Here is a 15,819-nt window from a genome sequence, read left to right on the forward strand (position 1 = left end):
TTAAGTCCTTTGTAATGAGAGATCTACTGATTTTTGCAAATCAATGGACACACCAATGGAGATATCAAAACATGCAGCGGCTGAGCACAAACCCCATACTGGCAATGCCCAAGCACAAGGCCAAAGCCAAAAACCATGAGTCGGCAGGCTCTGCATCATCCTCATCCATCACTTCCTCCTTCAGGTTCATCGAGCTCCTCTTCTTTAGCATTGAGACCTCGATCTCGAGCAGCTTCACCCACTGCCGGTGGGCATACAGTCTCGACGACTCCTCCAAGATCAGCACGGCCAACTCTTTGTTTTGTTTGTTCGCAAGTAAGGCCGCCTTCTCGGCTTCCCGTGCTCGTGTCTGTGAGAGCTGCAGGGCTCTTAGCACGCTTGAGTTCTCGCTGCCTCCATGCTTCGATCCCAGTTCATTGTCCATTTGATCATCCTTGCTGCCAAATCAGAGAAAATAAGCCTTTCAGTCGACAAAAGAAAAACCAACTTATGTTCACGGTGTGGAGCTTACATTGGTGCTGGAGTTGGGGCTGCTTGTTTTTGTACTGGGATGGCAGGGCTGATGCCTCCAATCCCCCTCTTGGCATCATATCCCTTAACTGAGAAGACCTTGAGGGGAGGTGGAAGGTCACAATTCTGGAGGAGGCCACCAGTTGAGGTCTCCCTTTCACAATGCTCCAACTGCCAATCCAAATACCATTTTGAGCTGCGGGGCTGTGAGCTTATTTTCACTTGAGATCTCCGGCCAGGAGAAGGCGGTGGAGTTGTTAAATCCATAAATGGATTTAATAAGGAGTAGAGGAATGAAATGCTCTTCCCTTTTGGCAGGGAAGAGGAAGGGAAGAAGGGGGTAATAGAATGGTGTGGAGAGGGAATTTGGTGAAGAAGGGCGGAGAAAGCGTGACGCAAGGAAGGTGTTTTTCCGAGGGGCCTGTGCCTAGATTTATACAGGAATCATGTAAAGTATGTTGTGTCGTTTGCACCGCTCTATTGTCATGCAGTCGAAGACAAACCCCTTTTCGCAAGTTCGCCCACCAGTTCACGTTTAGAGCGAGGGCCCATAGACCGATCTTGATGTTAAGTGCGCGTCGCTTGTTTTGGGGCTTCCGGATACGACCATTGGAATCATTACCCCTGTTTTAGTGCCCATTGTTTAGGTTTATTTTCGAAGAAGTTATATCCTACACCATACACATCATGCAGCAGTACACTATGCCGATCACCGCATCTCATTCCTATAGGCTCTATTTATCATGCGCTTGTCTCAGTGATTGGCCTAGAGCACTGATGAGCATGAAGCACTGCTATATAGTGTATATTTGTTCATGGTACATCGGTGGCTCATATACGACGGAAGTGAATGCAGCCAATAAAATTTAAAAACAAAATATTACATAAAGGCATTGGCACAGTCTCGTGGTTTATTCAGATGAAATATCCAGAGTGGTAAACCGCGAAGGAAGCAACCCAAGCTGCAGCATCGTTCACTTTCCGATATACATGCATGGCCTGGTGGGAGTCACACTCCCCCAGAACTCTGCGAATGTTGTGGAGCAGTGACCGATCCTCGACTGAGCAACTCCAACCCCGGATCCACTCAATTACTGTGGTCAAATCCTCCTCGAGGAGAAAGCAAATAGCGCCTGGTATCCGCCGCGTGTAAGAGACACTACTCACCCAGACAGTTCTAAGCTCGGCGCACACTACTGACGAGTCAAAAATCTGTCGCCCCCGCCGTCGTTAGTCTATCATCATGTCCCTAATGGCGAATTCCACATCTCTGTTGTTTCCATCCTCAGCTACGCTACCATTGAAGTTCACTTTGAGGAAGCCAAGGGGTGGGGGCACTCAGGAGACGAACATAGTCCTGGACGCTGCAAGAGCAGAATAGGGGCTCTAAATGTCCCCGTCCAATCCAGTAAGTGAAGCCTCGATAATGCCGATGATCTCCGCCATATGCTGTAGTCCTTGGGCCGCCACCACCCTCGAGTAAGAGATGTCGCTTTCGAAGACTCGGGCATTTTTCTCCAGCTGCATAGTGCATATGGTGTAAATATAACCTCTCATATTTGCTTCCCAATAGAAAAGAATCTTTTCTTCATACTTTAAATATACCATAATACTAGGCAAATAAGCCTTAGCTAGTTGGAGTATCTCTCTATTCATAAAATATCTAGGTTGTTGGCATGCCGACTGTGCTTTTTAGAAAAAGAAACAGCAGTGTTACTTTTCAAAAATAAATACTACTAATTCGAATCTTGATTTGCTCTTTTAACCTTCCACCATTAATAATTTCATCAGAGTTCTGTTGGTACAATCACTCACGGTTCAAGTTAGGTTGACCCAACCGTTAAAAGAAAGCAGGAAACTTTTGCTCAGAGTGTTGCACCAGATATGCCTCCCTTAAATTAAAAAAAAAAAAAAGAGGAAGAGAGAGAGAGAATCTTACCAGCTTTGCAAACTGAATTCTCTACCTATTTCTTAAGCATTCTCTTTGTTAGATTTTTTCAAAATAATAAAAGACATAACGTTTTGTTTTAAATCAAAAGTAGCCAACTGCAGTGGTCGGTTGGTTGGTGGGTTTTGAAACCGGAGTCTCCTTCCCAAACGGCTTTTGAAACGGATTTTTTTTATAAAAAGAAGTGTCCATCCGCCATATTGGAGAAGGACAGTGTCCGTCGGGATATACCCGACGGAGAGACGTGTCGGGATATATGGGAATGGATTGTGTTTTATGCAGCAGTACAGACGAGTCCTAGTGTGTGGCCACGTGGAATTCCTGAGGACAGGCCTTCATCTGGCACTCATTGGCACATCAAGATTAGTTCATGGGATGACTGTAATGCAAACTGTGTGCTCAGATATCTCAGCGTATCAGTGAACGGTCGATGGTTTGATTACTGTGTGCAGCCACACACCAAAGACCTGTCTGAACTCTCTAACTTTGCTAATGGAACCGATAACCGTATGAGAACTTCCCTAGCCTACGACGGCAGGGCAGTTCCTGGCTTTATGCAAATGAAGCCTGGTTATGTGTCCATCGATCAATCATTATATTACCAAACAAAGGAAAAGGAAATTCAATCACTTGTAATGGCACTATTTTAGGCCAGAATTATTGGTAATTTCTTCTAAAGATGATTCATCAATTGTTTGGCAGGTCAAGATACCCAGAATCATTGGTGGGGTTCAATGTTACATCCACGAGATTTTTTTTTTTAACGAAGTGCTTGTGCTTTCACTCAATCAAGAAGTTCCGAATCATTTTCCAGGTGCTCGAAGAGGATCAACTGAATTAAAATCAATTGCCACATGTGGCGAAGTACGTCATTGTCTCATTCACGAAAGAAAGGGGTAGCCCGAACTGTCAGCAGGAAGAAGTGTCATCTCGGTTCAAAGGAAAAAAAGCTTTGTTCTCTCCGTTCGTCTTCTTTGTTCTGTCCCGGCAAACAAGGGTAGGTAATCTCATTCTAAGAAATATGCCCTATACCAAGTCACAGCAAGTTGTGACATTGGATACCTAGTATGATAGAATGGATGCTTTGTTTTCGCATCCAACTTTAGCCTTGTAGATTTAAAAAGGAAGAAGTAGAATAAGAGAAAAAGACACAGACCCTAGAGAGCAGAAGGTGAAAGAATCAATAAGACTCCTTTTATGGTGATCACAAGTATTGGTCATGCTTTTTGCAAGCCTTGGCCGAGTATTGGGTCAATCTGGTCAAGTCAGCTATCTACTTCAGTCCAAAGATCAAGCCATAGAAGGCTTCCATTAAGAAAATTCTAAGAGCGGGTGAGCACGAGGGCTTGGGAGTTCTTATCACTGGACGTCACCTTCGCAGCAGGGATTGCTTCTCTATCGAGCTGAGTATCAGACACAGGCTTCAAGACTGGCAGATGGATGCTCTCTCATGATGGATAGAGTCACTTTGGTGTGGTCAGTACTTAGTTCGATACCGTATACTTGCTATTGAATACCATCATATCGTTGGCTCTATTGAGGACTCTGGAGTAGTTGTTCAGGAACTTCATATAGGGTAGGCGGGAGGGTAGAGGTGGCATTCACATGGTGGCACGGGAGGTGGTTTGTTAGCCGATCAGATCTGGCAGGTTGGGCATGCACTCTATGGCGGCGAAGCGGGAGATTCTTGCGGCAAGACATACAGCCAAGTATATCCTAGAGCCTAATAGCTTGTGGTGTACCCTTTTAAGGGCCAAGTATGGGGCTTACGCTATGGTGGCTGACTTACAAGCCAGGCGTCATTGCTCTTTTATTTGGAGGAAGATCTGCGCCCACGCCCCGACAGTGCTCCCTGCGATCAGATGGGCTATTGGTGATGGTCAAACCATTGATGTATTGAAGGACAACGCCCGTTCTGTCGGCTGCTGATGATGGCTGATTCTGTGAGGCTGGTTGAGTGCAGAGTCAGCGATTTGATCACCTCTATGGAGGGTAGGGAGGGTAGGTGGAATTAGGTACTGATTCGGAAAGCATTCAGGGAGCAGCTTGATGAGAGGATCCTGGTATTACCTATTCCTACTAGGAAGGTGACAGACAGACTAGTCTGAGCTTCGATAGAGAGGTCGAAGGTATGTGCCTGCGACTTGCATGTTTTGATCAGAGGGGAGATGACCCGGCAGATCAACATAGGCTGGATCTAGAGGATACGTGTCCACCCTCGAGTGGCCTTGTTCATCTGAAAAGTGCCATGAGACTGTCTACCAATCAAGAGTGTGCTGGCCAGAAGAGGTGTTCGAACTACTCCGATATGCAAGGTTTGCCCTAACACGAAGGAGTCCATCAGCCATAATTTTCTCAAATGCCCTCAGGCAATACAGATTTGGAGAAGGACTTCGTTTCCTTTGCCTCGGTCCACAGTGTCAGTATAGGTCCTTCTTCGCCACCTGAAGGACTCTCTGCGCAGATCGAGCACCACCGAGTAGGGTATTACTTGCGCCTATTTGGCTTATCACATCTGGTTTGACAAAAATGCCCGTCTCTTTGAAGACAGGATGGCACCCTTGAGGACTGCTGTGGATAGAGCTCCTCTTCATGTTGCTGAGATTACCATGGCGACCTTATCTGGGATGGTTAGGAACACCTAGAACCCCCACTCTGCTGTTGCAATACCTAGGTTTGCCCTTGTCTCTTAGGAGTCCCCACTCTCCAACCATCTCAAGATGAACTTCGACGGTATTGTATTCGTAGGTGGAGATAAACGAGGCGTGGGCTTTATGATCAGAGGTCATGACTCCAGGCTGATTGCAGCTGGAGGGCGACACACCTTTGATATGACAGCCATAGAGGCGGAGCCCAGGGCAGCATGAGAGGGTATCACCTAAGCGATGCGTGTTCTAAGTGCTGATAGCATTTGCCTTGAAGGAGATTTAGCTACGGTGATTAAGTGGATACGGGATGAGGATCGATGTAAAGATGGACACTTGTTGCTCAGTGACATCCATAGAGTGGTGAAAGATTGTGGCTCCTTTTAAGCCATTCATGTATACCGGAAGGCGAACATACTCGCGGATTGAGTCGCCTCCTTTGCTGTTCAGCATTTGGGTGAGCTTCTTTGGGCGTGTTATGTAGCTGTCCCTCTATCTCTACGCTATCTCCTTTTTCTTGACACTGTTGGCTGCACTCACACGGGAGCTGTAAGCAGTCATTATGCCAAAAAAAAAATGAAAATAAGTTCAAAATATTAGATCACTGAACAACGTAGAGAGTGGTCCCTATTATTAGAAGATCATTATACTGTGTTTGCTGTGTAGACATGGAGATCAGTTAATCACTAACCTTATTAGTGCAACTCTTTTGAGGGAAAAAAGTACTAAACTAATGCTAACGCATTAAAGTACATGAAGAGACACGGCGGAGCGGATGAAAAAAATATTCTTTAGAGCAGTTAGTGTTGCAGACTTGATCAAAGGGCTCCCTTATGATAAATTTCGTGCTTAAGCTGGAAATTGATTGATAGTTATGTTTGCTTTATAAATGGTTGTTGAACGCCTTCCAACCGTAACAACCGAGCCCAGTGATTTCAACATCTTCAGTTTCGTTGCTTCTTATAATCTTTTAAGCTAATATGCATCGTGCTCCATCTATTGTGGTGTTAAACTATAGGTTTTGGACCCACCAGATATTATGAATTATCAATACTAAGAACGCTTTTTTTGCAAATAAATAAATAAATAAATAAAATCATTGTAAAGAATTATTTTGGGGTTGGCTATGTTCTTTTTTTATACCTTGCATTGGATTCTTCATATTTTTTTTTTCCAATTAGTCATTGCTAGTAGTTTTCAATTCCATCCTTGTATTCTTTTTATGGACCCGACCCGACCCGATCCGATTTTCAACTAGGTTGGGTCCGGGTCAAAAATTAGGATCCGACTAAGAAACCGGATCGGATCGAGATCACTCAGAACCCGACCCCACCCGACCCGACCTTATCCATTTGCAGCCTTAGGAATCGGGAAGGAAGAGGACACCCAGCTGGGGTCTTCTTCCCCGTTTCCTCCATGGGCCGAGCACAGGTCGGGCTGGGCCTGGCCTCTTCGAGCCGGCCCACGAGTCCCAATTTTTTTGTTTTTTGGGTTGTTACAATTTCCTTCACAAATAAAACTTTATTACATTAGTACGAGTAGTTCTCGAAATAAAAATGCAATTAATAGCTAATCTTATCCAAATTCTGGTGGTATGTTAACCAAATATCAACAGATAGCTCCTTTTTCTCTGTCCAAATATTTCTGCAACGAACTTATTTCTCCCCCATATTTATCTCTCTCGCTCTAACAACCATAGCTTATCTAACTTAATTCTATTTTAATTTTTAATTTTGATTTTAGTTTATTTAATATTATTAAATATTATTAAATATTTTACTACTAAATGGGTATTGATCGTGCTTGTGTGCTAGTCTCAACTAGATCTGTTCATGGGCCGAATGGCTCGCCTGGGTCACTCAAGCCTAAACCATTTTGAATAGGTTTGGACTTGAATTTTAAGCCCCGTGGGATGAGCCAGACTTGGGTTTAAGTCAGCCTGGCCCAAGTTTACCCAGAACTCGATCTTGCATAATATGAAATATATATATTATATTTGTATGTTCTAGCCTACCTATAGGCCCAGTCGTCGACATGCAAAGATTTCTTACCTCCTTCCTCGTCTTCTTCACCCATGGACGCCCTCTCCACCCCCATTGCCTCCTCCATCTCGGCACCTTCCTATCATCCTCCAACCCTAGAGACCTCTCCAATCTTTTAAAGCCCCACTCCTGCCTAACCTCTCCACCGAGCCCAAACCACCCTGTCAAGCCCTCTCCTGCGTCCATCGTTCTGTCGCCATCGGCTACACCGCCGTCCGCAAAGGAGGCTCCTTCATGCGGTTGTCGATAAGGAGAAAGAAGAAGGGGGAGGCGGTGATGTTGGAGGTGGAAGGCGGCAAGTTTTATAAGCATGCGGTGGTGTTGGTGAGGATGCTGGTGAGGAAAGGGAAGTAGGGGATTGTTGGGGAGGTTGACTGAGGCGGAGAGGATCTACAATAAGCTAAGCGAGATGCGGGTGGTGGTGGTATCATCGAAAAGGAGGATGGAGAAGGTTGAGCTGCGGGGAATCAGCAGATGGGTGGCGAGAGTGAGCAGAGCGGCCCAAGTGCATGAGGATTCGATGATTATCGACACCAAGTTGTGCAAGGGTTCGAAGGCTCATCGTCTTTCTCCATGGTGCTTTTGTCGATGATTAGATCGGATCCGATTTGGGGAGGAGTGGGGGCACTTAGACCATCAGGAATCTCGAGTAAGCACCAGGCTCGGGCATGTGAAGTCGGGCTGAAGGCTAGGGTGGGTAAGCCCAAGTCTGACTAATTATAGTTATACCTTGGGCCGAGCCCAGCTCGGTCCACCTTTTGGGCTCGGTCCACCTTTTGAACAGGCTCACTTAATTTTCCAATTTTTTAGTTTCCAAAATAATTCTTTACTAAATTTCTTCTTTAGAAATTTAAACCGAACTAAATTTCTATAAAATAAATTCTTAACGATGGCCTTCGGCAGTCCCCAAGAAACCCTTCTTAGCTAGGGCATTTCTGGGAGTGCATTTGACTGTGAACGTTTACGAAAAGCTGGCCCGCTTCCATTCCCCGCCCGGGGTTGTATCTTTTGTGTTCGCAGGAGTCCGCCGTTGGATCGGCCAATGCACAGATCTCAAACCGATCCATACTGCATGATTCAACCATCAGCACAGCTCTCAAAGCAATCAGTTGATGATCTAACGGTGCATTTGCGCGTAGAAAGGAGAATCCTTCTTTGGCACGAAGCCATGTATGTTGAAAGTTTTTTTTTTTTTTTTGCTTTGGCGGGCTTCTCATGCTATATACAAATACATATGGTTAAATCAAAAAACAAAAGATCACGAAGTGCCTTAGGCAGCTTCTTTTTACTAGTCTACAAGGTGCTTTCAGAATAACGAGCTACATAAACGACTATCTAATCTACAGTATTGTTGGTCTCTCTAAAAACATATTTAGTTTGGAAGGTCCCACCATCTCTCACCATCATTCAAATATCTCACCTCGGGCTCCCTGACCCAATTGATCACTGTGGCCTTCCCATATGCGCGAGGTTATCTATTTTCTGAAAATGCCAAAAGAGCTGCTTGGAATCCCTTCCTTCCTCGATCTCCCCGATCTTCCCCTAAAAACCCCCGACGCATCCCAAATAGGGTCGAATTATGCCTCCCCTGTCTCTGTAGTTCTTCTCCAAATCCGTCGAGTGGATCGGGAAGCAGGGCAGGCTTTAAAATCCTCAACTATGTCCATTGTTGGGGAGAAATTTATTTGATTTTTTTTCTTCTATTCTTGGATCCAGTGATCGAGTTTCTTTGGCAACTTCCTTTGCTGCAGAGGCTCCCAGTCTCGCCAAAAGATCGCATGGGTCGTTCAAGTGAAGCATCAGGTGAGATTCTCGGTTTCTTTAGAGCTAGAGAATTTCTTCTTTCACGTTATTTGGTCGTGTAGCCTATTCAATTCTTTAAAGAGATTTCTTAATTTGGATTTTTGTTTGGATCTGTGAATGGTCTGAGCGATTCTTCAGTGTCATGGTTAAAGGAATAGAGCTGGAATAGACCGGGATTCGAAATAATGATAGTCTGATGGGTTGTGAACTACTGGAGTTGAATGATGTTTTTTTGTTCTTTTTTTGTCATTTTGGGTCAAAAGATGAGTTTTTTGTGTCTAAGATTTCAGATAAAGATTCTTGCACTAGAATTTGTAGAACTCTGCTTTGGGTTACTTTTTCTATAATTTGTGGGTTTATCTGTGACATATGATGGTCTACATGAGAACCTAAGCACTCGATGAGTAGTTAAAATCATAGGATGTATTATTAAACTCTATTTATATCATGGTACTCATTTTACCTTACAGCCAAACAATTCCAGAATCCAAAAGTAATTCTGAAACTATGAATTTGTTTTTGTTTATCATTTTGTTACTCAAAATACTTTTGGATTTGTCACCCAAACACACAGCAAATCACTTCTACAGTTTCAGAATTACTTTTGGACCTTGACAACCAAATGGTTTTAGAGCAAAAACTGCTTTGCCCAAAATCAGCTTTTAATTTTATAGTCCTATGTTCTCCAAAGCTCGAATTCATAGTGATCTGTTCATCATAGACTTAAAGTTATATTGGATTAAATTCCATAATGTCCCCTCATTAGATTTCTTCTCAGAGGTTTAAATCATAGTGAAATCTATTTAAAAAGATCTTAACATTGCTGGACTTTGAGTTTGAGAAAACTCACCTTGAGCTGGGATTTTTGTGATTATGCATGTAACAACTTAATAAGAGCTCCGTGTTCTTTGAAATTCAAATTTGACTTAGATCCAAACTCATGAATCAAGGTTCGTCAAAACCTAGACTTGTATACATCAAGCCGATTGCTAACATTACGAAACATAAAACTATATCCATTTTGCACAACTATGTATGAGGATCCAATGGAGATGGAGATGGATGCACCGAAGTATCATATCATCAATAGTTTGAGAGTACCCTAGTTGCTTGCAGTTCCAGAAGTATCCCTTGTCCTCACTTTGGTGGTCAAAACTAAAAACACCCCTAAAACCTGAAAAAAGATTTTATCGTATGATTAATCTACTGATTATCTACCCACAAATCCGCCCACTTTCTTTTTCTCTGAATTCCTTCCTCCTAAATGAACTCTTCTAAGGCACTCCAATACTTATCATTATCTTTGTTACTTTTTTTTGATGACAGATTTTTCTCCTTTTAGTGTTTATGGAAGCATATGGATTGAAACTATCTCATCAAGTTCTCTATGTCCTATGAGCTTTTGACTTCTTTTTATACAGATCAATATTATCATAGTTGTAGCCTTTGGTGTTGCTCCTTGGGGCAATTGGATTTAACCGGGTTTGTATCTTTAGACTTGTCGAGAATCTTCCCCAAGTGATTAATTTTTACAAGTAGTAAATAATTTGTAGTTGTAGGGAATATATATATATATATATATATATATATATATATATATATATAGAGAGAGAGAGAGAGAGAGAGAGAGAGAGAGAGAGAGATAGAGATAGAGATAGAGAGAGAGAGAGAGTGATGGGGACATCAGAGCCGTTCGTCCAGACGATCGTGCCATCAGAGTCACTCACTCGCATTTGCACCAGGGATTGACATTATTTTGGCTGGGAAATGATCTTGAGCGACCGGTTTGATTCAGGCCCAGATTGGATCCATTTGAGTCTGATTCATTTTTATTTTCTGCATTTTACTTTTGTTTGATCGAGTCAATTTGGTCATTTGCTTTTATTCAAGTCAATTTGGTCAGTTGTTTTGTTATTAGACAAGTCAATTGGCTTAGCTGTTAAGTTATGTAATTGGGTCGAGTGATTGGATCGATTTTGGTATGTAATCAATTAATTGACTTAGTCAATTGATTGAGTTGATGTAAGGGTCCAAGCTTGGTATATAGTCAATTGATTGACCTGATGTAGGGCCTATATAAAGACCATCCCTTTCATGAATTAGGGCATTGAAGAATTGAATAAAATTAGCCTCTCTTTCTCCTCCTTCCTTCTCCTCTTCTTCTTCTTCCTCCTCTTTTCGTCTTCCTCTTCCTTCCCTATTCTCCCTACAATGGTCCTCCATTAGAGAGAGGGGGAGAGTTGGACTTGGCTACATGAGTAGATCTCCACCTAGATCTTGTCAGGTCTACATTAGACAAGAAGAGTCCCACATCGATAATCTGAGCCGTTGGATATGATCTACTATCTCTAAACTACTTACACCCCCAAAATCATGTAATTTAGACACTTTGAACCTATGCATCAAGTTTTCAAAGAAACATATATAATTTCATGTTATATTTAGATTGTCTTATTTTTTGACTAATTGTTGCATAGGCTAAGGATCTTCAAATCATATGATTTTTGGTATATAAGCAGTTTAGAAGTGGTAGATCATATTCGATGGCTCAGATTATCGATGTGGGACTACTATTGTCCAATCCAGACCTGACTAGATCTGAATGAAGACTATAGAGTGTAGCCAAGTCTAGCTCTCTCTATATACTGTATATAGGTCATGCAAGAAACATAATATCATAAGTGAACTATGTTATTAGCATGTTCTGATATCCATGGATCCTTTTTTACTAACAATTGTTAGCTCAATTGTTTAGCACCTCACCCCTAAGAGCTTACCCTTTAGCAGATTCCAGTCCAAGGTTCAAATCATGGGTGTTGTTTTAAAGAAAAAGGAAAGACATCCATGGATACTTCAATATTGTTGAATATGAAAAGGTGAAGTAGAAAATGTCTTGGAGGAAGCCATATTATTTTTTTATTGAATCATCTCTCTTTACTACAACCTATATTATGCCCCTATCGTAGGGGCTAAGCAATCTCTACCACTACCATGAATCCTTTTTTCCTTAATTAAGTAGAAAATCCAACAAAGGCACCAGCAGAAATCTCCACTTCCAATTCCACCTGACACCAATGAATCAGTGGAAAATAGAGTTATTAAACTTTGAGACCGTTCTGGACTCACTAACTTTCCAGGTTTGGTTTTACTAGCTAGATTTATGATTCACGACAAGATAGGCTGTACATTGTAGGGTGAATTTATGGTCTGCAGTGTCCTTCAACTGTATAAGTTTTCATGACTTCCTAGTACTTGAGCATTGAGTAGCTGGTGAATATATAAAGGGTCCCTTTGCTACATAAATATTTTTTCCAGATGTGATGCAGATCATGTTTCACATTAAACAATATTATTATTTTTCCTCTTTTCATCATATTTTTGATTTGATTAATTTCTCAATTAATTACTATGGCTTGTTTTAATCCATGAATGAATCTTATGTTACTCATGAAGGTTTGTTATCATCAATGTACGTTCTAAGCCTCTGTGCAGGTTTAAGTGTTTTTAGTCCTCCTAATTTTCTTCCTTCCAATTCTCTTTTGGATGTACGCTTTATCTTTGTTATGAAACTTTAGTAAAAGATAAAAGTCTTTCGTCATTCTCCTAAGATTAACGTTATACGCCATCTACATAGAGAATTCAGCTGATCTAGTGACTGATGTTTCAATTCCTCGATAAGCAAAACCAGTTTTGCTGATTATAGTTTTCATTTATGTCCATTGTTTGAAAATATTTTTGCTGTTTCATCGATGGTTTGCCATACTAAAACCTCTTTAGTATTTCTATCTTTTAGCTTCTTCAATTCTTTGATCATATTCTCAATAATGATGAGCACCAATCTCAAAAATGCACAGGAAGAGAGTCATTAGGCTTCTATCTTGTGCTGTTTGGTTTAATCAAGATGGTCTACTTAGGTTTAATGCTCTTTTCTTCTAAGTAATTTTTTTTTGAATGAAATATTAATGCTCTTGTTATGTCCATTTTCTTCACCTGTTCATGTAAGTTCTATGCCGTAATCTTCAATGAAAATTTTCTTCTCTATTTTCTTAGAAAATCCTACAATTTTCTTGCCATGAATACCATATATAACCTTTGACCACTAGTCTGAACAGGGTAGTTTTGCAATCTTTGCTTATTTTTTTCAGTAATGAAATCATTTTTTGTTTCTATGATTTTTTTTGCAATGCATATGGTGCTGCATTTGGGTTAAAGTAAGATTCAATTCAAGCTTAAAAAAAATAAGGAATAGTCATGAGCACTGTGCCTACAATAACTTATCCATATTGCGATCCATGAGCAACAAGATTATTTTGGACTTTGTCCCATGGGCAAAGAAAGCATTCCATATTGCAGTCTAACTTCCATGCTGATTTCAAGTTCATCAGCTCTTCCTTCAAATTCTCTCAAGTGCCATGCCTTCGTGTTCTCATGTTCTCATCTATCACATGATTATGAGAAGATTCGTCATCACAACAGATTAAACTCTAAACCATCATGCACTCTACTGCTAGTTGCAAGCTGTATGCTCTACAATGGTTTCATTTATTTTCTCAAAAGTTATAAAATGGTCTCATTCCTTGAGTCCTCGAAAGGATTCACTATTAAATTCACTGTGTGGACACATCTGTCTCAAGGTAATATCTTAAATTGCTAAGCTAATATCTTAAATTGTTTCAACCTAACCTCTCCCAAGGTGCTCAAAGGAGAAGTTTAATGTCGTAAGCAATAGTTTCTTAAATTTTCTTTATTTCTGTGTGATTTAGCTGTGTTGTGATCAGATGATATGTAGTGAAAATAGCACCCGAAGAAGAAGAAGAAATTCTTCTTCTTCTCCTTCTCCTTCTTCTTCTTCTTCTTCCCTCTCTTCCTTTTTAGTGCATCATGCTCCCAGGAAATAGATGCAGTTGGAAGGTTAATATCCTATGGGTCACTAATTGGATGACTTTTTATTATGCAGGTCTTGCTCTATCAACTTTTTGTTCTTCAAGAAATAGTGTCTTCGAAATTCAGTAAGAGTTCAGAGCTTGCTAGAGGTTTGCACTTTCAACTCACCTTTGAAACCTCGAAAAGGTAAGAGAACTAATCTAAGCATGGCTGGAGAGAATAGCAGAATTAAAATGAGGCTTCCTCGTGACATCCTGTTCAGCATCCTTAGAAGACTGCCCCTAAAATCTGTGCTTCGGTTTTGCTGTGTATCAAAGTATTGGTTCAATGTGATAATGGACCCAGATTTCAGGAACCTCCACTTCTTCCAATCACCAACCGAGCCCACAGCACTAATCTTGTCGCAACGTAAGTTGTTGAGGGAGAATGTAATCAGCATGAATCTCCTCAACCTAAAGGATCATAAAGTCCATGTAAGTGACAATGCCATTAGTCATATGGTTGGCTCCCATTCATTCAACCTAGTAGGGACATGCAATGGCTTGCTCTGTTTCACTTCCTTCGATCAAGGGGAGTCTATATGTGTCGGCAATCCTATCACCAGGGAACTTGTCACTCTACCAAAACCATCTAGAACTGCATCTCCTGAACCATGCACACTGGTATATGGGTTTGGGTTTGATTGTTTGACAAAAAAATATAAGGTTGTTCGCATTTTCCATCCGACACTTTCCATTCCAGAAAGTTTCAGATTCGGGAATTTGGAAACTCGCATGACAGCCGAGGTGTACACCTTGGGTGCAACTGGTTCTTGGAAAGCAGTGCAAGGCTTCGATCGTCCTCCCTTTGGCCAGCCAGTATTTGCTAATGGAGCTGTACATTGGGTGGTTCATCCTCGCTTTGCGCTAGGACGTGAGAATGACAAAATCATATCTTTTGATATCAGCAAAGATGAATTTACGGCCACACGACACCCCAAATTTGTGTCAACATTCAGCATCGCTGAGCTGAGAGGATGTCTATCTGTGGTAGCAGATATCATGTCGATTCTTATAAAGGTATGGATGCTAAAGGACCATGTAACAAATCATTGGGAACAGGAGTACATATTCCCTATAAATAATCCCAGTTCTCTTGATCGGAGATTTCCTAGGCTGATATCCATTTATGAACAAAATGAAGTGCTGCTAATTTGGCTTCAGGATGGTCTTTACTCATATGAGCGTAGGACTTTGCGTCGGAAGATGTTGAAGATATCAGGGTTCCCTACATGGTTGGATTGGGAGGTTTGCAGTGGTTTTAGGGGAAGCTTGGTGCCTCCTGGGGCTTATTGTGATAATGGAGGTGGCGAGAATGATGCAGCTTATTTTGTCAGCAACATGGAACTTTACTCGAGGCCTGTTAGTGCTCTAGTTTGTGAGCAGGAGAATGTTGGTAGGTCTCAAGCCCTTGTTACATGTTTTACTAAGAATCGCATGTTGGTGGATTAAGTTAGCTCTACTTCTTCATAATTTATACTGCAAAACCTTGTTAAGTGCTGGGAAAACAAGTTCCCCCGTGGGCTTCCTTTTTCAGTGATAACATCCTCTACATGTTTGAAATATCTCCTCTTGAGGATATACATGTTCAAAATATTAAATCGTGCATATATATTTGCCACCGTTTTGCTAGAAAAGAAGTATTGAATCTTGCAGGTTACCATACCTTGATATATTAATTTCAAGTCAGTTTTAGATTAATCATTTTCTCTGGCAAACTTTTTCATCATATGGTGTTCACATCAACAATGGGTTTATGATTGATGCTGGCCAGTTTCAGATTGCATGTATGCATGTGTATTTCTCGCTAATGACTGAATTTCAGAAGGTGGGCACTTGAAGCTCTGGTACTAAAGCTGTCCACAAGTTTGAGCTCTAATTTTCTACTAGAATACAACTTTGAATTCCACTTCTTATGGAGGGACGGTGCGTGGAAGCATGTACGTGTG

At 41.5% G+C, this 15,819-nt stretch overlaps 2 protein-coding genes across 2 annotated transcripts; one reads left to right on the top strand and one right to left on the bottom strand.

Moving 5' to 3' along the window:
• Positions 1 to 64: 64 nt before the first annotated feature.
• Positions 65 to 974, bottom strand: LOC103717970 (uncharacterized). The gene is made up of 2 exons (XM_008806565.6): positions 512 to 974; positions 65 to 437 (listed from the first exon to the last, which is right to left on the bottom strand). Exons 1-2 carry the CDS (start codon positions 775 to 777, stop codon positions 65 to 67), a joined length of 639 nt encoding a protein of 212 aa, XP_008804787.4. The 5' UTR covers positions 778 to 974.
• A 7,577-nt stretch (positions 975 to 8,551) lies between these two features.
• Positions 8,552 to 15,507, top strand: LOC103717972 (F-box/kelch-repeat protein At3g23880-like). Its single transcript, XM_008806566.6, has 2 exons — positions 8,552 to 8,948; positions 13,906 to 15,507. The coding sequence occupies exon 2, from the start codon at positions 14,039 to 14,041 to the stop codon at positions 15,320 to 15,322; it is 1,284 nt and encodes a 427-aa protein (XP_008804788.2). The 5' UTR covers positions 8,552 to 8,948; positions 13,906 to 14,038; the 3' UTR covers positions 15,323 to 15,507.
• The last annotated feature ends 312 nt before the right edge of the window (positions 15,508 to 15,819 follow it).

This window comes from Phoenix dactylifera, chromosome 5 (assembly GCF_051530095.1).
Source record: "Phoenix dactylifera cultivar Ajwa chromosome 5, Ajwa_hap1_PhDact_Kaust_v1.1, whole genome shotgun sequence".
NCBI lineage: Eukaryota > Viridiplantae > Streptophyta > Magnoliopsida > Arecales > Arecaceae > Phoenix > Phoenix dactylifera.

What these genes read in the sequence shown, in the direction of transcription:
- LOC103717970 (XM_008806565.6), bottom strand. Translation starts at nt 777, where the DNA reads ATGGATTTAACAACTCCACCGCCTTCTCCTGGCCGGAGATCTCAAGTG. An exon ending in GCCCCAACTCCAGCACCAAT is followed by an intron (nt 438 to 511) that starts GTAAGCTCCACA and finishes CTGATTTGGCAG; the next exon opens with CAAGGATGATCAAATGGACA.
- LOC103717972 (XM_008806566.6), top strand. Translation starts at nt 14,039, where the DNA reads ATGGCTGGAGAGAATAGCAGAATTAAAATGAGGCTTCCTCGTGACATC.